This window comes from Onychomys torridus, chromosome 7 (assembly GCF_903995425.1).
Source record: "Onychomys torridus chromosome 7, mOncTor1.1, whole genome shotgun sequence".
NCBI lineage: Eukaryota > Metazoa > Chordata > Mammalia > Rodentia > Cricetidae > Onychomys > Onychomys torridus.
Window position 1 is genome coordinate 80,431,015 of NC_050449.1, and position 27,544 is coordinate 80,458,558.

General features: G+C 41.7%; 1 protein-coding gene across 2 annotated transcripts in view; it reads right to left on the reverse strand.

Moving 5' to 3' along the window:
- Cep162 (centrosomal protein 162) overlaps window positions 1-27,277 on the reverse strand; it is a 71,895-nt gene extending 44,618 nt beyond the window's left edge. For both annotated transcript variants that reach the window (XM_036192831.1, XM_036192833.1), the window contains exons 1-11: window positions 27,055-27,277; window positions 25,742-25,858; window positions 21,915-22,026; window positions 19,049-19,195; window positions 18,599-18,782; window positions 16,731-16,798; window positions 10,933-11,051; window positions 9,465-9,495; window positions 8,930-9,046; window positions 4,608-4,799; window positions 3,987-4,068 (exon numbers count right to left, since the gene is read on the reverse strand). In XM_036192831.1, the coding sequence (XP_036048724.1) occupies window positions 3,987-4,068; window positions 4,608-4,799; window positions 8,930-9,046; window positions 9,465-9,495; window positions 10,933-11,051; window positions 16,731-16,798; window positions 18,599-18,782; window positions 19,049-19,195; window positions 21,915-22,026; window positions 25,742-25,798 (1,109 nt within the window). In that variant the 5' untranslated portion in view covers window positions 25,799-25,858; window positions 27,055-27,277. The remainder of the gene's footprint in view (window positions 1-3,986; window positions 4,069-4,607; window positions 4,800-8,929; window positions 9,047-9,464; window positions 9,496-10,932; window positions 11,052-16,730; window positions 16,799-18,598; window positions 18,783-19,048; window positions 19,196-21,914; window positions 22,027-25,741; window positions 25,859-27,054) is intronic.
- Between the last annotated feature and the right edge of the window lie 267 nt (window positions 27,278-27,544).

The window sequence follows — 27,544 nt, forward strand, 5'->3', positions numbered from 1 at the left end:
TATACTATATAGACAGGCTACTCAGTAAATGGTGGAAAATTCTAAAGTACTTGGAGTCAGTGAGAAATACATCAGCCCCTTCTTTGTCTAGATGCCAATCCAAACCGTTTCCTGTTCTTGCTGGGTACCAATTCAGACGTATTTCTCAGACATTTATTAATTCTTGCCATTAGGATGTGGGCACTAGCATGGATGGGCTTTAGGTGCCTGAAACTGATGGCAGAGGCTAGAGAGAGTCATTTTAATCAAAACATTTGCTACCTACCACTTCTAACTTCATAGGAGGGACCACATGCCACACCTGGAACAGTGAGAGGAGTAAATGGCGGGAGAGGAATAACGATACTACGTGCTGGCTGTTACTGGCTGCTTTCAGCAAGATCTTATGAGAGACCAGACGAACTCAGGACAGATGGGCTCTTCCAGAGAACTGACAAGGCACACTTAGAAATGTAAGACCTATTGGCATCAGCAAAGGACTCACTCTGGAAAGATGGTCTAAGAAATAGAATTTCATTAGATTTTTCAATTGAAAGAGTGCTGAATGCTTCTCACAGGGCCATCCCGTGTGCTCTTCACATGGGGTTACTATTCCCAGAGGGTCAAGAACCAATCACCTCAAGTAGATCTAAAATTTCATCTAGCAAAAGAACTTTGAATCTGGTTACTGGCACATGGAGCTGACTGGAGCAACACAGACGAGAAGCCACTGAAGGCCACCAATCATGGTCAAAAGCAAAGCAAAGCAGAACAACTCCCCAGAGGCAGGAAGGAGACAGAGAAAAAAGCATGTCATCCAACAGGACATGTCCTCCTCACAAACCCACTTTGCTTGGCCAGTGTTGATAACCTGAGATAAATCCTCCAAGGAACAGGAGCAGCAGCTGTCCAGAGCAATATATTCATAAGAAGTTCTGGAAAAGTACAACGACCTGATCTGGCAATCCCATTATTTATGATTTTCATAAGGTCCTTTGGTCTTTTTTAAGTGGTTACACTGCCTGCTGTTTCCTGCAGACTTTCTGAATAGAGCCAGTTCCATTCTTAGATGCCGGCTGGGGGTAAGGAAGCACATTACCGTCTTTTCACTCATTGACTGGTAAAGAGTCACACCCAAACTGGAGAGGGCTGTGCTTCACTAGGGTGTCATGGCCTTTCAGATGGCGAGAGCTCCGAGTAGGACTTTGTGTAAAGAAAAATGACAGCTATCGGCCATCTGGTCATTAGGAGGTACTCATGTGACACTACCAAACTAATACGCTTTTCTTTCTAGGCACACAAGCAAATCACATTTCCCACCTTCCTTCAACTTGTTTCCTAAGCGTGTTAGTGCTGACTGACAGAATGCAAGCTAAGCGATATGCCATGTCTTTACGGGCTGGGTAACATGCCAGCCTCACAACTATAGCTGTTGACTGAGGCTCTGGGCACTAAATGCCTACGTAGAGCAGAGGCCACCCAGCCTCACTGACTCGGGAGTGAGTGAGAAATAACCGTCTGAGAGTTCACCGCTAGGACTTCCAGGACTATGCGCTATCGCAGCTAAGTTACTTACCCTACAGCTCACTACAAGGTTTTAAATGTTCTAATGGTGCACTACTGACATTTCTGAAATTATTGTCCCTTCAGGTTTTTTTGCTATGTTTATTTATTTTTCTCGTGTAGTATGTATTTGACATAAAATTTACCATTTTAGCCACTGTAAGTGTGCGGTTCAGTGGTAAAATCTGTTCATAACGATGAACAAACTTTACTGCATCTATCCCCACACTCTGTTGAATTTGTGCAGTTGAAGCTGGGCGGTGGTGGCGCTCGCCTTTAATCCCAGCACTCGGGAGGCAGAGCCAGGCGGGATCTCTTTGAATTCGAGGCCAGCCTTGTCTCCAAAGCAAGTTCCAGGAAAAGCGCAAAGCTACACAGAGAAACCTTGTCTCGAAAAACCAAAAAAGAAACTCTAGAAGGATCAAAGACCAGCCCCCCGCCATTCTCCCGCTGCAGCTCCTGCCTTTCTTCTTTCTGTCCTAGGATTTTTCTATTTCATGTACTTCAAACATGCACCAGCATTTGGTGTTTGTCTTTCCATGGCTGACTAACTTCCCTCAGCACGACAGCTGTCTGCTGGCTAGTTTCATGTCAACTTGACACAAGCTGACGTCATCTAAGAGGAGGAGCCTCAACTGAGAAAACGCCTCCATAAGATGGGGCTGCAGGCAAGTCTACAGGGCATTTTCTTAATCAATGATTCACAGGGGAGGGCCCAGCCCATGGGTGGGGCCATGTCTGGGCTGGTGGTTCTAAAAAAGGCAGGCTGAGCAAGTCAGTAAGCAGCACCCCTCCATGGTCTCTGCATTAGCTCCTGCCTCCAGGTTCCTGTCTTCAAAGTTCCATTACAATGGCTACCAGAAGACAATGATGGTGGTGAGGACAGGGGTGGGGGTGGGGAGTGGGGGGTGGGGGGGATGGGGGGAGTGGGGGGGTCTACAATCCTTGTGCGCTACTGGTGGGAATGTCAGAAAGTATGACCGCTGTTAAAAATAGTTTCAGTACATCACAAAGAGTGAAAACAGATTTTTGGGTGATCCAGCAATCCCCTTTATGGGCATACACCTTGAATAACTGAAAACGGGTCTACTCTACAAGAGCTGTTTGTTCTCAGCTTTTAAACAAATACAAAAATGTATGTTTTAGAATTCATATTGCTGAAATAGTTTTACATATAAGAAAACCCTTCAGCAACATTTACATCCCCTCAAACATACGATGAGAGTGCCCCCCCCCCCCCCATGCCCCACACCCCCGTTACAAATGCTGACTAGCACTGGAGAGAGCAGTGTGACTACCAGACCTAGTATTCGAGTGGGGATTTTAGTGTGAGCTTCACTGTGTCATTTCCCCTTCAACTACAGTAAGTGTGGAACAAGGCCAAGAGACCACAGCAGATTTACCCCAGGAGAACACGGTAAAGGTCGGGGCTCAAAAATGTATCTGAAAACACAAAGGAGGTGGGGGCAGGATGGTCTCATGAAAACAGTTCATGGAATCACAGACTGAACTGTGCAAGTGGCTAAGCACATGGGCTAACTGTGTTCTCTGATTACAGCCATCTGACCTTGGACAATTATTTTAACCTTAGCCTCGGTTTCTTGTCTGTGAACTAAGGGAACAGCGGGCTACATTCAGAGCTGCTGGAGGGCTGAATCAGCGCACACCAAGAACATGCCATTCTTGTTTACTATTGTCATGTAAAGTACGTTAGGTGCCACATCAGCATCAGCATCAGCATCAGCATCAGCATCAGCATCAGCATCAGCATCAGCATCAGCAGGCTCTAGTTAGATCCAGTTCTTTCAGAGTCCTCTTTGAGGGAGGAGTCTGAAGATGCCTGTACTAAACCTTATAAGGACGTGAGGGAGAAGATATGATACTATAAGTGCCATGTGAATGCCAAGTTGTCTGCAACAGGTTACTGTGGTTGTCTTCCTGCGCTGATAACAATGGAACCCTGAGCACTAAACACTGGAGCTGGAGGATTTCCACAGCCAATTTCTCTCATGACCTCAGAGCTAGCCCTGTGAGATGATGGCCAGCTGGTGACTACGTCAGAACTGACTGATTCATAAAACAGAAAACCTAGGATTCATATACAAATACAATTAATTTTCCCGATGGTGAATCAATTATCCATGTGCCATTGAAAGACGAGGAAATCATATTTTCGGTGAAAACATTAGATATGGTTAATGGTACCAACTTTCTCAGCAGCTCTTCTTCTTTTAGTACTGGGAGAATTTTGATGGATGAAGGATAGACATAAAGAAATCAGTGGCTCACAGGCAGACACGTGCAAGCCCGTATTTTTGATTAACCGTCCACTAGGAACAGTTACACAGAACAGATGGTTGACGGTCCCCATGACAACACAAGAAACAGTGACCACCACTCAGCTAAGCAACCACCCTGCACAGGGCACTGTCCAAACCTCGTACCTGATGGGTGACAAGTCAAAGCCACTGACCCCATAGGAGTCTATCCTGATGGGTTTCATCAGCTCCTCTACTGTGGGCAGATCTAAAAGGGGAGAAAAGTTAAATTAGAAACCAAAACATTACCTAAATTACACACTGAATACCACAAAAATCAAAATTTTCTCCACTTCATTTAGTTAACAAAATAGCATGCAGAATAAATGAAGTTTGTGTCACAAAACTGCACCAGGAACCCTTTTTTTGAACTTATAAAATACATCTCCATGATTTATACCCAGACCTCATATTCACACTTGCTATGTAATTTTTTTAATCTCAAAATACTATTTTCTATTAAAAAGCATTAATACACATATATATGTATGCCAAGGTTGTTGCTTAGTTTGTTTAAGGCACATTGATTAGAAGGTGAGCTACATTCCGTGTTTAGTTGTAACTTTGGAGTTAATCCAGGTGAGGCGTCATCTGATCATGCCCTTTATATAACACTAGGTAGCCATCACCATAGCAAACATATGTAAAATATGTCAATGGACGCTGTTGGAAGAGGGCAAACAGCAGAGGCGTTCTGTCCATTCATAATCCACCCATCATCTTTCTGCTAAAGCTGTCAGCCTTTACCGGATTCTGTGGTAGAAATGTTCTTTGAAGACTCTTCATTTTCTTGAAGATGATCTTTTCCGGCGCTCTTGACATTTCCCATAGTGCTGGCCTCAATTCTTGGTTCGTCTGTGTCCCCCAGAGAATGAGCTATATGACAGTAAGCCTGGTGCAGGGCTTCGGTGTCCCCACTGCTCTGGCCATAAGAAGCGCCTGTGGAGATAAATGGGATTCCTAGGTATCACAAGGTGACATGCACAGGAGAAGGTGAAGCACCGCAGTCACCCCTTAGTCTCTCAGGAATGGCGAACAGGGCTGCAGGACAACAGCAACATCAGAAAGGCAGGGTCGAGCAGAAACCTGGTAGGCCATCGTTAGGAAGTCACAGCAAGTGAAGACGGTCCTGATGTAATTGTCAAGGCCTTCTCACTGTCCGTAACCAGCCTCCCTGTGCCAGGCACAACTGTTCTCACACGTCCTAAGTGGATACCCTCTGAGGGGTCCTCTCCGGGCCTCAGCACCTCCATTCTCATGCTGCTGCGTGGTAAGCTCAGCCTGTGTTGGCCCTACTTCCAGCTCGCTCCTCCAACTCTGCGAACTCCGAGGGTTACATCATCTTGTTGAAGCTGCTCTGACTCAGCTGTTTCCTGATGGCCAAGTCAGTCATGTGTCCTTTCTGAGCATCTGACACTACCCTTTACCTGCTCGTTGGTTCTTTTACACCTTTTCTTCTACCTGTAATTCCTACCGCTCCAGTCAGTGCCTCTCCGTTTTTATTATCAATGGCCCAAGAGTGGTCTATCTCTAGTCCTCTTTTAAAGCCCTCTGAAGACTTTTTTCCAATTAATTCTTCCCTTTCTCCTTGCCTCCATCTTCCCTTTGTTTTAAAACTTCATTATTATTATTATTATTATTATTATTATTATTATTATTATTATTATTGGATGCACATGGTATGCACATACGAATACAAATTACACAGTGGAGGTTAAAAATCAACACTGGAGTTGGTTCTCTCTGTCTACCTATGTTGGTTCTAGAGATTGGCTCACCAGGCTTGCATGGCAAGTACCTTTGCCCACTGAGCTCTCTCTCTAGACTCTTCCCTTTCTTGTTGGGTCCCATGTAGCCCAGGCTGGCCTCGAGCTTGCGATACAGCTGAAGATGACTTTGAATTTCTGATCAAGGGTTAGAATTAAAGGCATGCATCACCATGCTTGTCTTAGAAAGTACTGGAGGCTGAACCCAGGGCCTTGTGAATACCAAGCAAGCATTCTTACAAACCAAGCTGTATCTGTATCCCCTCGCTGGTTTTAGCTAGCCCTTCGCCTTATCTATATGCCTGCTTCAGTAGTCCCAAGTGTACACCTGTCACCGCTTTTCTGAGCACCAAACTCTCTAAAAGAGACAATACACTTCCAACTAGACTCCTTATATTCCTCACCCAAACTCGTTTTGCTCCCAGAATTTTCTATTTTTAGCTAACAACAACATCATTTACAGTCACCCAAACCAGAAACCTTGATGTCACCCCTTATTCTTCCTGCCCCAGTACCCTTCCAGCTGACAAATATTGGGAAAAACTAATGGGAACAATGACCTAATAATTTTATCAATATTTTCTTAATGTTTTACCATTTTAACAGTGGACTTTTCAAAATTAAAGAATAAGCCATAGAATGGGAAAAAAATATCATTAGGGTAACCAGTCTCCTCTTTTGACATCTATGATTAATGCTTAAATAATAAAATAAATTATATGGTTTATAGAACCTCATATTCTATACACAACAGAAACTGTGCAGAACACAGCTCCTGAGGAATTTTTTTCCACATTAAATGTTGTGGGATATTTTCATTGCACTCTGACACTCCCTGAAACTGACAATAAAGTTTTCCTTCAAAGGGCGGAGCTCACTACTACATGACCAAAATCAGCCACAGAGGTTTTGGAGGATCTGGGACATATAGAGACACAGGAAGTAGTATGGAGGGGCTCATAAAGATTCTCTGGCTATTGGATTAAGGAAGGAGAGAGAGAGGAGGTCACTGGTCGCTTTTACACTGCTTCTCTGATCAATCACTGATATCTAACTCCCGAGTTTTTATTGATAAAAGAATATTTAGATAAACACTTCAAAATGTAGGAGGGGATGAGTGTCATGGAGGCATGTGTATTGATGCTCTACAGTGAGACTTTTAATGCTCCAAGTTACCGTCACCAAGACTATTTTGGACACATACACTAAATAACAAACATCTTAAATTTTAAAAAAGCCTAAAAGTGGAGGGTACTATTACAACAGAGTTTCCAACAGTTAAAGAGCAAGGCCCTTTGAAGATGATCTGAGGGAAAGGTCTATTCTGCTGTCCTTTACGTAGAAGTGAACCTATTCCTCCACTAGTCACACACACAGGGGGACAGTGAGGGAATAATTAATTTTTATGAAAAAAGAAAAAGTATAATGTGCGTTCTTTTTTCTATAAAAATAGGAGGTCACGGAATGAGCTGCTGAATACATTACAGAACAACCTGAACTCTGAGTGGGTGGCACAGGAGCACTGAACAGATACTTTGTAGGGTCCGTTCTCTCCTTCCACCTTTACATGGATTCTGAGGACTGAACCCAGGCTTTCAGGCTTGCACGGCAGGACCTTTTACCTCTGAGCCGTCCCACTGAGCCATGATCACTGACTCTTAACAATGTACTTGCTGTATCCTCAGTAGCTACCATTACAAGGCTTCATTTTAAAGAGGAGAAAATAGGATAAAACCATTAGTTGTCCAAGGTCACAGCTCATAAGCAGCCAAGCTGGGAACATGAACCCAAATCTGTATACCGAAGTCACAATGCACGACCAGTGACTGCCTAAAAGAATCACTACAGATTCAAAACCATTGAAACAGGAACTACACATACATTATTACTTTGAGTAATGCACTTTTGGTTTCTGAGTTTTTCTTTATAACCCATGGCAGTAGTTTTCCTATTGATTTATAACATCAGCGTTTCAGAGAAAAATCATAAATCCCCAGATGTTTGGCTGAAATCCTGCTTTGAAAATTAAAATTGTAACAAAAGCCAATTTAAACAATCGAGTGTGCTACCTCCACAATTCTGTAGTGTTCTGCAGAGATCACGTAGTAACTCTTGCCTTCTTTACTGGTTTCCTGCACATTTCAACACTCCTCTGACCATTTCCCACACACAAACCTAGAGGACACTCGGAGCAGGACAGCTATAGTTCTATCCTCATCTTTGAAAAGAGCTCATGACTGCTTACCAAAAACCGTGAGAAGACAGACAGACCGTGCTAGCACGGAGGTGACATGCTTGCATAAGGCAATAGCAGTAAGACCAAAAGATGTGCTCTGCAAACACGTCATCATATTCGGTTTGTGTATCAAAACTATATCTTGATGAAATGTCTAACTTTTAATTTGTTTGAGACCTGGTCTTTTTTAAATTAAAAACAATATTTATGTGTATTACATGTACATACCATGGTGCTTGTAAGGTCTGAGGACAACCTGCTGGTGTCCCCCACCCCCCACTTTCTATCATGTGGGTCCTGGGGATTGAACTCAGGTAGGCAGGTAGGCAGGCTTGACAACAAAGACCTTTACTGGCTGAGCCACACTGCCAACTCCAAGATTGGGTCTTATTATATAGCCCAGATTGACCTTAAGTTTGCCATTCTCCTGTCTCAGCCTACTGAATGCTGGGGTTACATGAGCTTTCTACAACAAGAAAGTAGTCAGTGTAAATAAATACAAGATGCTGAGAGTAGGTGTGTGATCTCTCCTGTTTTTATCCAAGTGCCTCAGTTTACTCGACCAACCCCCAAAGCAAGGCAGTCAAAAAGTTCCTATTTGCAACTACCCATGTGGGAAATCAAGAATATATTATGGTCTACATCAAAACAAAATATGCTGCCTGGAACAATCCTAATTTCATGGGAGAGCCAATTGGCAATGATGGTTCTGGTGTTTTACAATCTGAAAGGGAATTACTACAAAATTGTTCCAAGCTTTAAGGAAAATAGTTCAGAATTTAAGGGCATGACCCAGTCTTTTCCTAAGGAGGGAACTATGTAAAACACAGCTGAGACATATGTTCATTTCTCCTATACATGGTGAACTAACAGAAAATCACGGAAGGGCACCACAACTAGTTAATCCTCACCTAGAACACTCCCCTTGTATTGGCAGCATATTCAATCTATGAGATTGAATGCCTTTAATGTCCAGATGGTTATTTCGTGGATTTTTCTAGAAATGAAGGCAGTTAGTCACAGAGCATTCTATAGTCAAAAGAGAATCAAATTTTCACATACGTTACCTGTTCCCGCTAGCTCCCCACCAGTCATTTCTGGGAGGGCCTTTGCTTTAGGGCTTTCTTTCTTTTGATCAGGAAGATCGACATCCTCAACAGAGTCTAAAGAATCGAGCAGCACAACTGTAGGAACATAAACAAAGCATAGGGAGTGTGGGGACTTTGTGAGACTTTTGGTCCAACACAGTCAGGCACATGCAATGTTAACAGTGAATATTTACATATACATGTTGTTAGTGTATAATTGTGTGCGTTTCCACATGCATGACTTTAATAGTATGTACCAGATAATAGGCTAACATCAAAACAAACACAAGTGATTCTATATATTGGTATATTTATTTAAAAGGTAAAAGGCCCGAGAAAAACAGCAAAATATTTCAAACATAACAGGTTAGGGTCAAGATAGGCATAAGGGATAAATGAAGGAGAAAGTTATGAATTTTAATTCCTTAGAGAGATATTCAAAATAAAGAATTTTATTCAAAATTATTTAGATGACATTTTTAAATAGTTTAATTACTTGCCAATTAATATTTACCATTAGCCAGCATTCCAGTTTTCTCTTCCTCCTAAGTCAAAAGAAGAAAATTACATGTTGTGAAAGCAAAATTATATGAATGACCACGAAAACAACCACAGTTCTGAGAAGCAGGAGCTACAAGAAGATCAGGAACCATGTTTTCTAGGTTCCTTCACCAACACTTGTCTGAGCCACAGCTGTGTAGGAATGTCTACTGGTCTCTTCTAAACCTGGGCAATTACCAAAACTATTTTAGGTCTTAAGACATTTTGCCTAAGTACTGAGAGGTCACCAGCTCATCTACTGTGCTCAAAAATTCTGTCTTTTTTTTTTTTTTTTAGATAATATCAAAGTAACAGGGCTATGTTACACAGGAGCCTACAATTCTAACATTATCAATCAATTAACTGTTCAAAAATTAATTACCAAATATGCATCCAATTCCCCATTTTGTCAACAGTTTGAAGGACATCACTTCAGATTGGCTGCTACCAAATGGCAGGAGAGAGAGTCCTTGAATACTAAGGTTTTGAAGTAGCATTGCCCTGAATTCCCTTCCTGGCTAGGCAGAGTGTAGGGTCTCCTACAGTAACAACTTTACTTTTTTATTATTTTGATTCTTACTCAGCTCTCTGGGAGGGTTCCACATTATTATGCAGAGTATACTTTCTTGATAAATGGTAATATCATGCTCTTTATTGATTACTTTTCATAAAATGTTGGGATTGCCAAATTTTAAACATAAATACCATGTATTTCTAAAGATGTCATGAGGTCACATTAATTTTGCTGTTAATTTAAAAATCATCTTGCTTCCTGCAGACTGAGTGATATTGAGGAAATGTATTATATAAATTAAAAAACCAAAGCCATTTATGTATAACCTCCAAGTGTTTCTATTTAGAGAATCTACGGTTTTATATAAGCTTAAACCATCTTGTCCTAACAGTCCCCACAAAAAACTGTCCAGATCAAGACCAAAATAATAAACAACAATGATCCCGTTAACTTATCATAGCTTAAATGATAAATTATAGTACACAGGTAATATTTAATGGTAGTCCTAAACACACCTTGGTAAGAACTGAGGGATGACAGACCAAGAGAACAGCAGACTGGGTGTGAGCAGAGCAGTGTGATCTCTCATCTTAAGCACAGGAATTCCAGACACTAACACTGCCACTCTTACCAATAATCCTATTTACAGCTTACACACGGTCAAGTCATACAAAGATGCCAGTTCACAGACCAACTGAAAAGCAGTATCAACATTTAATTGTGTTCAATTGCTAAAACTTACCTTAAGTTTTAATACAGCAAAGGTCATCCTATCTAAAAGCATCAACTATTATGATTGTTTAATTTATACTGACACCCTGAGACTTTAAGTTAGCAATGAGCAAGGCCATCAAGAACTCTGTATCTCAAGTCTTCACGTGCGAGATAAAAGCAGTCACAGAACTGCTGAAGGACAACTGATATATACCTGTGTGGGAACATTAGCTTTTCCTGACTCTGAGTTTTCCTTGGGATGGGTCTCTTCATCTTTAGTAATCAAATGTGCATCAACATCCTCTGCATCTTCAAAATCATCACTGTATGTTTCTGAAGGAAATTATTGTTAGAAATAGAAGGATCATACTGTCAAAGTTAAGTTTCAAGGAAGGACTACCGGCTTACAAAGAGGGTACCTCTAAATATAATCAATCCACTGAGGTATTAGCAATAAGGTACCTCCCAGGATCTTTTTCTTTTTTTTTTTTCTTCTTTTTTTTTTAATGAATGTGTTCAATTTAAAATGAAGGCTATCTTAGGTTTATTTTTTATTTTCTGTACTTTTGACATGTCCCTTACATAAATCCTGGCCCTGTATGACTTCCTTTGTTCTTCATTCCTGGATAATTCTTGGTGTAAAGCTCCTGACTATGTCTTAGTGTCTTTGTAGTGTGAGAAAAAGGCATCTCCAAGTTAACTGATCCCATCAGTCTATTCAGGGGGCAGGTGGGGCAGGAGTTCAATGGCCAACAACTCTTTCATCAATTTAAGTTGTTTATTATTGTTATTGTTATTATTATTATTATTATTATCTTGTTTTTTTGAGACAGGGTTTCACTGTGTAGCTTTGGAGACTGCCCTGGAACTCACTCTGTAGACCAGGCTGGCCTCGAAGTCATAGAGAGCTGCCTACCTCTGCCTCCCAAGTGCTGGAATTAAAGGTGTGCACCACCACCGCCCAGCTATTATTATTTTTAAATCAAGAGACTGATTGAGATCAGTGGGCTAAAGGAGAGGAACCCTTTTTCAGAATGCAAAGCGTTACAGTGTGGGTGTACAGAGACAGTATGTGAAAGTAGTGCTTAAGAGGGTGACCTGGAACCGGAAGGCCTAGACTCAATTCTTGACCCCACTAAATCAGTTTCAGAATGATGGTCCATCACAAAACCCCTGGCCTTACTTTTCTCACCCATAGAGACGACAACAGCACTGACCTTAAGGGACACTGAGATCTGAGAGCTAAGCAATATTCAAGGAGTATTTCATACATAACATGCACGATCTGAGGGTCAGATACGATGTGCAGTAGGACTGATGGGCAGTATTATAGCTAGTTTTGCTTAGTCTACATTAAATCTAATGAAGCCATACATCACTTTTTTTCTTTTTTCTCTTGGCAGTATGGAAATGAACTTGGACATGCCGAGCAAGTACTCAGCCCCTCCTTCTAAGTGGGAAAATTGCTAATGTACATTATCCCAACTACACTTCAATGTCTTCACTTAGTAGCTGAACAAATTGTAGGAAAATATTACCATCTAACATATGACTGACCAGCCTCCTTCCTTGGGATCTGCCATGAATAGAGTCAGTGTGAAATAAGAAGGAAATGTCACTAGAAGGGACACGGGAATGAGAGGAAAACACGTCAGAGTTTTCAGAAACATCAAAGTGAATTAAACTGACATAAACCCAAAGGAACAAACCAGACAGGTGTTCATTCTCTGAGAACCATGTGGTCAGTCCCCAGCCTCGCCAAACCACAGCGACACTGAGAACCATATACACTACAGTATATTATACATTCAAAATATTCCCTACACTTAACTTCAAAATTATAATTTTCAAAAGAAGACTATGTTCTTAAAATTCAGACGAAGTAAACCATAGACAATTACAGTCTAAATGTTCCTTTTTGGAGATATTTCTATCCTTTATTGGCAAATTTACCTGTAAACTCTGCGTATGATGCAATCTGGAAAAACCTCCTGTCTGCTAGAATAGAAGGAACTGGATTTAAGATCCCTTGTGAACAATCAGACAAAATCGGCAGTGGCCATGTCAGCAATGGAATTTACAGAGTACAGCTTAGCACATCATTCCGATTAGCACAGCTATGATGAACACACTCCCGAGAGGCAAAGCCCCGTGGGTGTGTCTCCACAATGCCCCTTGCTTCTGCTGTGTTGGTCTCCAGAATGCTGCTTCTCCTGCTTGCTGCTGTCAGTATACAATTACTGTATCTGGCATGTGTGATTACTGTGTGAGAGAATCTACTGTATCTCGTATAGTGTGACTGTTTGATGGGAAAATCCCCACTCTGCACTGGGCAATTTACATGCAAATCATAATAGAGATGGTTTTTATAGAGCAATAATGCATGGAGATGTGAGAGTTGCTGAGCATGGAGATGAAGACAAGGAAGTTTCATGTATTATAGACCCATGAATTCTGCCTGTGGAAAAATGGGCTGATGATCAAAGAAGGCAATTATGTCCCTGCACCCAGAGTTAGGGCTCAGTTCCTGGTCATGTAGCTTACAGAATTAATCACAGTTTCAGTGTACACCTTGAAAAAACAAAGTTGTGAAAGGAAATTAAATGACCCTATTGTGTGTAAAGAAAAAAGAAAAAAAAATAGATGGTTAGCTAGACCACTTGAGTCAAGTTTTGTGGAGCAGAAATAGGAGAGGAATCTGCTATACTGAAACCGCAGACAGCTGCCTGACAACACAAAGGACCTGGCTGAAATACACTCAGCCTGCTTAAAACTTCGTTAACCAACAATGAAAAAAATCATTGTTTGGGGGTGAAGATGTTATAATGGGAAAATTAATACAAAGAAAAATGTTTACCTACATGTGGCTTCTAAGAAAAACATGTAATGTGATCATAATGTGATCTCTTCCTATGTAAAGATTTTATTTGTTTTTGGAAAATATGTAATTGTGTTTGTGAGGTGATTTCCTTTTTGAGCAGGGATTTTTGTTTTAGATAGTATAAAAGGATTAAGAGAAAAATAAAGACGAGAAAAGAATTAACTTTGGCCTCTTCAGATAAGTGTCCTGTGTGTTTGCAGAGCTGCTAACATCACATCTCTCCAGGTTCTCTGACCTGCTGCAGCTGGACTCTGGCACAAACTATAGGAAGTACTTGTTTTTAGAGACCAAATCACTGGCACGGAAAAATGTAATTCTGAAGAAATATGAACAAATGAGACATGAGCTCCACAATCACTGAAGGAGAATGGATTTCTGGAGTACGGGGAAGGTGGGGGAGTCTCAATGAGCTGAGGAAATAAGAGTTCTGAGGGCTAAGACACGCAGAGGTCGTGGGGCAGTGATGAGGCATGGGCGTATAAAGGCAGAAAGAGTTCCAGGAGAAATCTGCATGGGCCCCTGGGGGTGAGGGCCCTTCTGGGTCATCACTAAGTTAAACGCTTAATGTGAAGGTTGTGTCAAGGACCTGGAAACTAGAGCTTGGACAGTCCCCTCAGGTGACACATGGCAGGGAGAGAATTTTCAACCCCAGCCCATGTGAGTGGAAGGCCCTCACTGATCGCTATGCACTATTAGAAGAAACCTCAGGAGGGAATGGTATAGTAGAGCAGACAAATGATCCCCTGGGCTGCTCTAGACACCCCTAAGTGAAACAAGAAGGGCCGAAAACAGAGTGTCTACCAGAACAGGATGGACATTTTTTTAAAGAAGAAAAGGAAATCCAGGATTCATCAAATCCACAACATCCAACAAAAGAAAGCAAAGAATATGATCCCATGTTCAGACCAAGCAGCCAAGAAACCTAGACTAGAACAAATCCTGTACTCTGTAGGAGGATGAATATTATAGAGACCTGATCAAAATAAACATGATGAGAAGAAACTTTTTTTTTTTTTTTGGTTTTTTGAGACAGGGTTTCTCTGTGTAGCTTTGCGCCTTTCCTGGATCTCACTCTGTAGCCCAGGCTGGCCTCGAACTCACAGAGATCCACCTGGCTCTGCCTCCGAGTGCTGGGATTTAAAGACGTGTGCCACCAACGCCCGGTGAGAATGAAGAAACTTAAACCCAAAGGAACTGTTAGGGAGAAAGAAGGAAATGGATGTTCATCAAGTGACTGAAGAAAGGACCAGTGAAGGGCTTGGCAGCAAGAGCCGGAGCCCTGGGTGGAAAGTCGTTAAAAGGCTCTCGGTGGCCTAAGGGATGGAGCTCACTGCCCTACACCTGTGATGAGGAGCACAGGGCAGGGGCAACAGGGATGGCCACAGCGCTATATGGTGACAACCACAAGTGACAGAGCGAAGATGCTGAACAATTTCCAGCAGGATGCAAACAAGAAAGGCAGCCTAGACAGCCACGATGTGAATGTTAAAATAAAATATACCAGCAAAGGGAAAGTCTTGTTAACACAAACAGGCAGGCTGCACAGCATGCCTATGGTAACCACAGGTTCAACATCCATGGATTCAACCAACTGTGGTTGAATAAAAATATCTGGAAACAAACCTTGTCTACACTAGACACGTACCTTTCCCTCTTTGTCATCACTCTGCAAACAATGCAGAGTAACACTTGTTTACGCTGCACTTCTAGGTGTAAAGTAAGTAAACCAGAAATGACAAGGTACACAGGGATGTGCATGGGCCATATGTAAATACAAGCCAAGTGTAAGAGGAACCTGACATCTAGTACCTGCAGGGGACTAAAGCTAATAGCTCCAGATACCTAGGGATGGCTGTACAGGCAGAGTAACTATAAAAAGTTATGAGTGACTTCATGAGAAATGTGGTCAGAAGAAAATTGAAAATAAAATCCAATTCTATCAAAAAACAAAAACAAAAACAAAACCCAAAGCTTACATCAAGAAAGTAGTGTCCTGTTATTTCTGTCTTTCAATAGGGTCTCACTACAAAGTCCAAGCTGGTCTTAAATTCTCAATCCTCTTGCCTCAGCTTCCCAAGCCTTGATGTGATCCACCATACCACCAGATAAAGCATATTTTCAAACAAGAAAAGCTAAGAGACTTTGTTCATAACAAAACTTAAACTAGATGGTTTAAAGAAGATTCTTCATGCTGAAGAAAACAGTCTGTGTAGAAACTACAATCCATACACAGGAGTACAGTACAGGACTCCACAGTGAGCAGTGGACCAACACAAATCTTTATGAGGATGTACCTGACATTCCTTAAAAGATTTTCAACAACATATGCTGGTATTTTAAGAGAAGTAGAACTAAAAAATACCTAAAAATGGGCACCTGGGGCGGGGGCTTTGATGTTATTAAAATGCATATAAAGTAGAAAGTTATTTGAATACCCTCAAATAAGATAAAAATATGTATAGTTTGTAGTACTTAAGACAAAAATACAACAAAAAGGTTTATCTAAAAAGCCAAAAGAGGAAGTAGAAAAGAATTCTGTAAGTAAACCATGGGAATGCAGAACAAAAACAATAAAAACAGTAAACACCACTTATAAAGGGTAGACGTTCATCAATTATACACCAAAGGCAGCCATGTTAGTCAGAGAAGCAAAGTGCAGCCCAGTCAAGCAAACCATTTTAAATGTAAAAGCAGATACCCACACACACCTTTAATACTAGTACTTGGGAGGCAAAGACAAGAGGATCTCCGAGATTAAGGATAGCCTAGTCTATGCAGTGAGTTTAAGGCTAGCCTGCTTTACAAAGTAACTTCAGGGCCACCCAGCAATGTAAAGCAAGACTTTATCTTTAAAAAAAAGTCCAAAGGAGGGAAAAGTACCACTTTCTGGCACCACACACTGGGGGTCTTGGTTCTGCCTTTGGATCCCCACTGTCTTCACACCAAACTTCACCACCAACTTTGACATACGAGACAGAGGTTCCCTCTTACCGATTTCTTAGGTATTGAGATATGAGCACAGGCACTCACACTGCTGCTCACAGCACTTTCTAAGAGAGTGTGGTTTACCTTTTCAGTACCGTTCTTATCAATGTCTGGCCTATACCATTTCATCTTTCCAGTGAAGTTACCTGGCAGTCCCTCATGTTCTGATTCATTCTCATGTCCATCTTCAGCTGGTTCTGTGTTAGTGTGATAACTGGAAAAACATTTAACATGCAATACCACAGGTTAATATATATCCAGACAATTGCATTATTTGTTTCAAATTTTCTAAAGTACCATTGTTCTACCGAAGTTTTACCAAAGCTAAAAATTAGGGAGATAGAAGGAAAATGATTGAAAACAAAAGATTCTTAAAGCCTAAAACTAATTTGTAGCTACATAAATAATAAAAATGCCATTTTTTTTAGATACAAACACATATAATTTTACATGTGTGTGCATTAATATGAACACACATCATCCCATGAACCAGGTACCTCTTCTTCACTAGAGATTAGGAATTATGAGCTATGAGAATTAAGCAGTTTACAGAAAGGCCAAAACAACAATAAAACTCCACAAAATAAGATGAGCATTTGTATGCCAATAAGCAATTTGACTCTTAATGGAAGCTGAATAGGGGGCCTGCAGTGGTTTGGATGATAATGCCCCCGACAGGTTCATATATGTGAACACTTGTTCCTCAGTTGGTAGATGAGATAAGGTGTGGCCTTGTTGGAAAAGACGTGTCAGTAGGGTGGTCTTTCAGGTTCCCCAAAGCCATCGCTCCCAGTTAGCTCTCCCTGCCTGGGGCTTGTGGATCTAGGAGTGAGCTTTGAGGCGTCTCTGCTGCTGGCTGCCATGCCTTTGCTCCACCATCACAGGCTCTAGCCCTCTGAAATCGTTCCGCCCATGTAAACCCTTCCTTTTATAAGCTGCCTCGGTTGTGGTTTTCCATCACAGCATGAGAAAGTAACCAGGACAGAGCCTTCAACCAGGTACTGGTGCAGTTGTGAGAACCAGAGTCCGCTGCTTCTGACTGAAGACTTGTTAACTGTCACTACCTACAATGCTGGAAGCTTGTCACAGCTCATGCTGGTCCAGGTGCTACTCATCTGCTGAGATTTGGTTCTGGTCATCCACATGCCATGATTCTCCAACTCTTTCAATTCTACTTTTGTGTTCTTAAGAACCTAGATAAGACCATGGCCTGATTTTCATCTATGAGAGGAAAAACAGCTACATGGATAGCTAAACTAAGAAAATTCAAGGCCTTACAAAGACTGGAGAATGGCAATTGTCTACTGTGCTCTAGAGAGAGTGGCCAGCTCCATCAACTAGGATCTCTAGATAAATGAGGTTTCTGATAACCACCACTCACCATGCACAGAGGTAAGACACAAACCAGACTTGTCTCTGCTTCTTCTTCTTCTTCTTCTTTTTTTTTTAAAAATCCAAGTTTATAATAATATGGACTTTTATTTTCCTTTGTCCATAGAAAGCCAATATTTTTCCTAGTAAGGACCTGACAGTGTACTATCAGTTTCGATAGTAACTTAGGTATAAAATTTCATGTTTCTAAAGGAAGAATGGAGATTTAACTATATATCCACATACTCTGTCCATACATTAGAAAAACTTGACTATAATTAACATAGAACACAGTTCAAAAGATAAAGCAAGATGACTTGAAGTCATGTCCCTGGAAACTACATAAAAAGCCATGCCCAGTGCTGTATGCCTGTAATCCCAACAATGGGGAGCTGGAAACTGGTGATCCCTGAAGCTTGCTGGCGAGCCATTCCAGCTGAACTGGCCATCACCAGGTTCACTAAAGACATGGTTTCAGAAACCATGGAGAGTAATTAAGAAGATACCTGGCACCAAACCCTGGCCTCCACACATTAAAAAACAAGGATGGGATCTGTCTGTTATATATTTATCTACTAGAATTCATGCACATATAGAAATATAGAAAAGCACAAACATTAGTTAATGTTTTTATTGTATTTACCTATGTAAAGCTCTGAATTGTGTGGAGTCATCAGAATCCAGTTCTTGATTTAATTTGGAATAATCAATAGAAGATGTCAAGCCTTTTTCAAGTCTGGCAAAGAACTGCTCCTTCTCTTCTTGTTCTTCTAATGTGTCCAACCCCAACCCCAGGGTACTATGATGGAGCTCAGATACGACTAATTCTACATAGAAAGAATGACAAACGTACTTTGTTAACACGGATGACTTTGATAAAATTAAGTGATGCTTCTGCTGACATTGTATAGGAACCCCCTCCTCCGCCCCCATCAAGCAGACTTTGTCTCTAAGTTGTGATTCTGATTCTCTGGGAAGATCATATAATCTGTCTGTACAATCTGCGATGGAAGCTTCGGGATGGCTGAGCCCACTGCTACAAGTCTCTGAAGTACAGTGACAATGACTTCCCAACTCACATCCCCCTTCTCACCATTGGCTTCTAGGCTGTCAACACTTAAGATGGAGGTGCCACTGCTCTTAAGAAATTGAGCTTTCTCAGCAGACTCCTCTTCTGAGTCCATAATAGGCTGAGAAGTCTTCTTTGTCTTCAAATAGCTCACATTTGTCCCAAGCAGTCCTAGGAACGAGACTTGATGAGTTGGTATTTATATCTATATTCAGGTAGTGTATTCAGGGAGCTGTTCTGATCACTTTGCCAACACAAGGAAACTGTCTTATTGATTTTGTGCATAATGGCTACAAATCTGTCATACTAAATAAAAACAAAACAACTAGACCTAGGATTTACAAAAGAAAAACTCTAATTCTGTTTGATTACACTACCCTTTGTCTTAAAAAGAACACTTTAAAAGTCTGAGTAAGATTCCTTTATCCAGTTCTGCTGCTTGAAACAGACTGTAGAGAGTGTGAACCAACACACCAAACTCAAGACGGGGAGAGTAGGTTCAAGGACAAATAACTCGGGCTAAACAAGTTCCCTGTAGATATCATTTCAAGAAAACACCAGGACATCTCTGAAGTCATCATTTCTCAAACACTAGGAAACTCTCACACAGGGTATGTGTAATATTTTTTTGGAGAGGCGAGGCTATCAGTCTCTAACATTTCTGAATGTCACACTTTCTCTGAAACTAAGTTATAATGGCGATATTACATGTATTTCATGATTGATTTGTGTCTGAGTAAGCCTCAGCTATCAACCTAACAAAAAAACCCCTGGGCTCCAGAATCAAGTTATTTTCTGGCTTGATGTGAATAATGATCTTACTAGATCGCACAGAACTTCCACACAACTGTACAAAGTCACGATCTCTCCACAGACACTGCAGACGACTGAGTGCCAACCACAGCTGGGGTGTTGCTGTGGCAATGCCTCACTCTGGCTCTAAAGTTGGAGCCAACAGCTTGACCTAGATCAACAACAGAAACTCCCAGATAATTTAGTTACTGAACAAAAGAGAACACTAGTTTCACTCACTAGGCAGAACCCTCTAGCCTTAAGACAACTGAAAAAAAAAATCAAAATCCAACATTCTATGAGAATTTGCTCAGTTTTAATGTTTACTGGTAGCTACTCAAGACTGGTAATGAATGTATCCCTTTCCTTAGGATGGGTGTACAGGTCTCTCAGAAGCTTCTTCAATCCATGGCAGGACTCCCATCTGGTACACAGAATGCACTTTGAACTCACTAAATGCTTGTGATGGGGAATGGGGCAGGCTACAGTCTGGGTGGAGTGTAGCGGAGCTCTTCTGTGCTAGCCAAGTCTGAAGGTTTGTGCTTTGCCCAGATTTGCCTGCTTCTTTCATTAACTGCACCTACTTTGGACTGACACCTGTCTTAAAAACAACCAATTATTTTAGTTGCTACAGGCAAGTGTTTTGTTCTAGGAGCCATTCTCTCCTTCTGGGATATTTGCATATTTCTGCTCTGATTTGGTACCTTCTAGAAAAAAAGGCTTCAATGCTAATTAAGTCCCAAATCTTTGGCAACAATTTCCAAAGTACTTTTATCCTATCACATCTTTTTTGAATACTAATGGGAAAAATGATTCTATAAAAAAATTCTTTGTAAAGAATGTAGGCATACTTAATTGTTGTGTGGTTTGAGGAATTCATGAAAAATTACCTTGACGTTTTCACTGAGAAATTCTTTTAATGTATTGCAGTGTTAAAAACAAACAAACACACACTATCACCATCATCATCACCAACAATAACAACTAAGGAACACTGTGAAATCCATGCTAACACAGGAAAAGAAGCTCTTTCCATCCCATCCAAAGCTCCCAAGTCCAGGAGTGCCACACAATGTGGAGGTGCCCTGTGGTGTTGGAGAAAACACCTGTGCTAACAGGGAGATGGAAGGGCTACTGCAGGACTGTGCAGAGTAGTGACGGGCCTGGACAAGGAGGTTGAGAGGAAGGCCTGTGACACAGGGAAGCAATGAGCGAGGCACAGAGGCTGGGATCCAAAGGTGTTTCTAGAAGACAGAGTAACTGAGTGTGGCTAGATCACATAGCGTAGAGAGGAGAGTTACCATCAGATGATGTAGAACCTCAACTGTCATTTGAGAGAATTCAGGCTCAATCTTGTAGGGGGAAAATGGAAACAACAACAACAACAACAACAAAACCCACAATGACAACAATAAAAGCCATAGGTAAAATCTTCCCCTAGATAGGAGAAACAGAAATACTACCAGTCAACATAATTGTGCCTAACCCTGACTCACGAGTACTGAGAACATAGTAGCAGACATGATTCTTTACAACTGTGGCAGCAGCATAAGCACAAGTCTATGTCATACAGTGTGACTTGCTTCTAGTCAAAGACAGCACTACATAGGATGTACACCTATTGCATATATAAGCAATACTTAAGGCACATTGCATTCATGCAATGTGACTAGGAACATCCTGGGAAAAGTCTAGACACATGTCTGAGAAAGCAAATGCATGTGTTACAGTTGAGGCAGTAAATTATTGCTTTTCATTACTTAATAGTAAACTGTGATTTCAAATTCTACTTATTTGTTTACGTGGTTACATGAATATAGTGGCAGAGTATTAAACCACCTAACGTCTATTTATATCATAGACAAGATATATAAATATGTAAATATACTTGATTAATCTCCTTAATTTAAATGATCTCAATGCAAATTAATGCAAAGACATTCTCATTTACATAATGTGTAACAAAGTAGGATACTATGAAAAATCAACTCAAACCTCAGTTTTTCTTTACAGTTTAAGAATGCCGAAACTGCAGAACTAAGTCTTGACTGACCTCTTGTGGTCATATAATTTAAAACAAAGAAAAATTAGGCTTTACCATCATCAAAATCATCTTCAGTTATCCACCAAGGCACTGTATCTTTCTCCTTCATTTCTTTTCTTGGTTGTCTAGGTGTTTGGTTTGAATTTTCAAAAGAATCATCTGAAAGCTGAATTAGATACAAATGGTTAAATTTTAAAATACATTTCAAATTACAAAATCCCAGCTATAACTGCATGTTTTTCATTTAGTTCTTTCACAGTTCAATTATCACATGAACCATAGTCTAAGAAATAATGTATAAATTCTACCTCCAGACATAAGTGGCCAAACTTCAAAATTGAACATATGTCTTCGACTACTGATTTCATATCTAGAATTAAACAAGTAAGGTACCATGGTGGTTTGAAAGAAAATGGCCCCCACAGGCCTATAGGGAGTGGCACTACTAGGTGTGGCCTTGTTGAAGAAGAGTGTCAGTGGGGTGGGCTTTGAGGTTTCAGATGCTCAAGCCAGGCCCTGTGTCCCTCTCTCTTCCTGCTCTCAGCTACCTCTCCAGCACCATGTCTGCCTGAGTGGCACCATGCTTCCTGACCCAATGATAATGGACTGAACCTCGGAACTGCAAGCCAGCCCCAATGAAAGGTTTTCCTTTAGAAGAGCTGCCATGGTCATGGTGTCTCTTCACAGCAATAGAAACCCTAAGACAGGTATAACAACAAAGTAAGAAAATATGATCGACATATTTGCTTAGAAAACAAAGGATAAAATCCAATATTCTAGACCTTTTCTAGGGTCTAAGAACAAGCAGCAATTTAACAAACTACTACAATGACTCTAAGAGTTCTAGAGTCTTAGTGGGTGAAGATGTAGTGACCACAGAAATACACATTTTGTTCCAGATATCAAGCAACATGTATGTATTTGTCCCTTTCTACTCCTTAGCTATTTTTAAAGAACAATTCTGAATCCCTTTTTCTAACCCCAACACCCCTCTCTTCTAGCCAATAAGGTAGCCTCCCTCTTCTGAGAAAATAGAACTAAACATCACCCTTCTCCTTCTCCTGCCTCTAAGCTCTCATTCTGTGAGGCCCCTCCCCACTTCAGACATTCCATTCTTTCCCTCTGCTCTCAAGAGAACCTGCAGGGGCGAGTCACCTCTCCTCTCCATTTCTTTGCTCCTTAGCAATGTATGTCGACTCACTATCTTCACCTCCTCAGCTTCCTCTCCTCCCACTTCCTTCAGATTATAAACCCACTCAGCACCGTGTCTCCAGTATCTAGCAAACAGTACCTGACACAACTGTGGAATTAAGGGAGGAATACTGGAGTCTACTTTACTTTGGGGTAGGGGATACAGGATGAGTTCTTCATCTCTACCTCTCTTGTACTCAACCTAGCTTTTCCTTTACATAGCAATTCTTGAATTAACTGCTCAGCCCCATAAAATGTGGCTTCATCCAAAATGGTTTCCCTCAGGGACCAGAAGGCTTTTTAAATGCCTGCCAAAACAAAAATATGACCCCATTATAGGAACTGACACCTTCTGGGATGCTGTACCTATGAATTGAAGAGCATCCTTCTACTAGGTTCCTCTTCAGTTCTATGGCCTCACACACCGCTAGTTAGCAGTTAGGGGCTCCTGAGCCCACTCCTTCAACACAAGATTTCTCCCAGACTATGTTCTTCATCCTTCTCCATTCTCATTCCACAACCCCCTCTCCAGCCTCCCCTGACTCCATAGGAAGAAATCATGTTTATCACATGCCTTCCCAGTGTCAGGATCCACACCCAGTTTATCTCACTTAATCTTTAAACGATCTTGCAGAGATTACTGATGAGAAACTGAAACCCAGAGGGAAATGACTGCTCCAGGTTAACTAAGGACTCCGCGGAGGACTGTCTGCGTCCCACTACTGCATGCAGACATCCAAGTAGGATGATACCAGGGTGACTATTCAAGCTTCCCAAATGACATGTTTTCATCTGCCAAACAGAAAATGGTATCTCAACAGCTTGATGGAGTTTCAATTTTTAAAATGCTTAAGAAGAATTCATTGTCTTCCAGGTAGGAAAAAAGAAGGTGGAACATAAAAATCTCACTTGATTTCCATCTGAATTTCTGGTATCTCTGTCTCTCTCCAGTTTGTCTTTAAACATTACCACCCCACATTCCATTCCTTGCCCTCAGCCCCACAGTTTCTCTGTCTACATTCAGGGATAGAAGCATGCCCATTGAGAGCTGTGGCACAGACCAGAAAGACAGATGATGAGTACCTACTCTCCCAGTACACCGTGGGTGTTCTGCCTTTCAAAATCTTCTACACGGCTTCTCAGGTTATTACCATCACACAGAACCAAAAAGCTGGCCCACGGATAGTATCGACATTAGGAAAGACAATGGAAACTGGAACCTTCATAAACGAGTACACTGTCAGTAGGAATAACAGCATATGACATCCATCCATCCAACTCAAAGCTGCATGATTATTCATAGCAGCACTATTCACAACTAGCCCAAGTAGAAGGATCTCAAACGTCTGTCAACTGAAAACTTAATAAACAAGATGCAGTACAGCCATAGAATGGCAAGCTACTCACTAAATGGAAATGAGACCAAGACATGCGGTAACACAGATAAACCTTGAAAACACTGTATTAAGTAAAGGACGCCAGACTCCAAAGACCACACATATTGCATGATTCCATTTCTATGAATATCTGTAACAGCCAAACTTGGGGACAAAAAGCAATCAGTGGTCGCCTAAGCCGGGGGAAGGACAAGGAGTTGAGAATAACAGTTAAAGGATAAGGGTTTTTTTTTTCCCCAGGAGTGATGAATGCGTTCTACAACTACAATGGTGAAGGCTATGTAATTCTAAAACGGTTGTCACACACATTTTAAATGGGTGAGTTGTATGGTTTGTGAATTACAACTGAGGAAAACTAACTTTAAAAAACTGGGTTTAACTACTCTCCTAAAACCAGATATTGAATCGTATCTTTGAGCAAAATGTTTGTTCAACAATTTATCAAAATGATCAAGGGAGTTAGTATGCCTCTTAAAACGATGGTTTTGTGTGTGTGTGTGTGTGTGTATGCATGCGTGTGTATGTATACCACACGTACTATGGAGGGAATGCTATATTCATTGGGAACTGCAGGGGTAGATTAGGTATGATGGCATTGAGCTAACAGGTACCAGCATTTGAAATGAGAAGGAACCAAGGGCTGCTGGGTATCTTCTGTAGGTGGGAGTTGAAGGAATGTGCTTGCTGGTGGGGTGGTATTATGCCCAGATCTCGCAGGGACCCCCAAAAGACCACTACAGAGACCGAATCCCGTATGTAAAAGCAAAGAGCCCAAGCTTCATCTCTCTGTCTGTACCACACAACGGTGAGGGCAGAGAGCCCCAAGCCCAGGTGGGATAAGGATTTTATCATGGTAGAGATTAGGGTGGGGGGATTTCCAGGGTTCAGGACCCTGACTGGCTGATATCTGTCTGGGGGTATCTCAGCAAAAAGAAGAAACAGGTGTATGCTAGGCTCAGGGACATCTGGCCTTCTTATCTAACCTTATCTAACAGCTGGAACATTTGGGATGACAAATACTTCCCCATTCCTTGGGTGAAGGCTATGAAATTCTAAAACGGCTGTCATATACATTTTAAATGGGTGAGTTGTAAAGCTTACGGCTTTTCCTGGATCCTGGTGTTGCCTACCAGTAAGCCAGTCACAGCAGCTGTGTCCGGGCCCCTAAGCCTGTCATGGCAGCTGTGTGGTCAAGCTGGGCCCTCCACAGTGGTTATGTTTTCAAATGAAAACACTCAAGGATGGGTCTTATGAGACAAACTTACAATCTAGCTTTAGAAAGCTTGAACTTACCTCCTTCATAAATTGTTCAAATTCTTCATCAAGTTCTTCTTTGGAATAGCGAGCCATAGTGAGTAATTTTCACTTCACACAGAAAGCATCCTAAAAGTACTTAAGGCACTGGAAACACTAAACGACAAAAACAGAAAAAAGAAACAAAACACCTCTTGAGGAAATCACCATTAAAACAACACTACTTAAAAGTCAGAAAAATCTCCTCAGGACAGGGTAAAACCACAATTATGACCTGCTAGTGGAGTCTGAATTCACTGGAGCAAACCGACTTGAGAAAGTAGCTGGTGAAGTTTAATCTTCTACTCAAGTCTGTAATTACATTTCATCCAGTTGTTAAGAGGTGGGCCTCAGGATATTTTCCACTGTACATGTATTTGTCTCTGCTAATACCTCTTAGAAGCCAAGTCCCCACAGAGAACGTTTAAAAAAAAAAGCAGGAAGTGGAGAGAGCACTTTTTTCTTGTAAAGCACAGTACAGTTTGTGCTGCCTGATTTAGTCAGTTATTTTCAAATTAATGGTTTTGCAAAACACACTTCCTACAAGCAGGGATGTCCCCAAATATAAAGTGAATTTATAAGACAATACAATAAAGAATTTAGTAGTGCATACCTGAAATCCCTACAATAAGGAGACAGAAGACTATCTATATGGAGGCCAGCCTGGGCTACAGCATGAGTTCCAGGTTAGCCTGAGCTAACAGCGCTAAACATCTGTCTTAAAACACCCCAAACAAGTACAAAATACCTTTGAAAGTTAATGAGATGCGCTAATCTTTGTGCGTTGTTTCTCTTGAAGCAAAGGCAGGCTAACAGAAACAATGAATGCCCTGAACATCTTGAATCTTGAGTGTGATCTAGCTTAGTTGTAGCTCAAAGCTCAACTCTTTCCCCTCTGTGGAGGCCATCTTCAGTAGCTTTCGGATTTAACTCCCTGGGGCAGCATACACCCTGTTTGCTTTTTCTAAGGGACAGGAGCGGAAGGACTCGAGCGTATAATATCCCCTCCTACCTGCAGGACAATAAATAATAATGTCTTTATTTGCATTTTTGACCGAGAGGTCAAAGAGTCTGGGTAAGGCATTGCACAAATAGCTTGGTCACAGGCGGACCCCACGAAAGGGCCCTCAGTCTGGTGGTGTCCAGGCTGCAGAAAGCGCAGATTTTTGGGAGCTGGCCCGAAGCAAAGACGCATCCGACCTGGAGTCCGTCAGAGGAGCGGAGTAGCGCGCAAATAAAAGTTTGAGGACCCGGCCTGAGATACAACCTGGAAATATCAACAGGGTCGCATGCAGCGACAGCGCCTGACCTACCTGCTACCGGGAGCCCGCGCTTTCCGGAAAGTCCCGGCAGGCCAGCTGTTGTCAGGGCAACAGACCTCCACGAACGGGCGGGCTCTGGGAGTCACGTGGGGTCACGTGACATGGGGAGCCGTCAGACAAGCTGTCAGTTTTCCAGTGACTCTGCAAGTGAAGAATGGAACCACCAGGCTCCGCAGGCCGGTAAGGAACCTCGGTGCAGCAGCAGCTTTTCCTACGCTCCCTAAAAACCCGAGTGCAACCAAGCCTGACGCGGGGACCGGGCGCAAGCTCACCATCCGGAGCCAGCGCAGGGCTTCCTGGGAGTTGTAGTTTAATCCTCGGTGCTTCTCCTTCCGCAGAGGGCTGCTCCTCCCTCTTTTCAGTCGTTCTCACTCCGTGCATTTGAACGCTGTTTTCTACGTTGTAAGTTTCCAAAACTATTTATGAGGTTGGATTTCCTTCACGTAACAAGTCCATATGTGGGTGCTGTGAGAGAAAAACA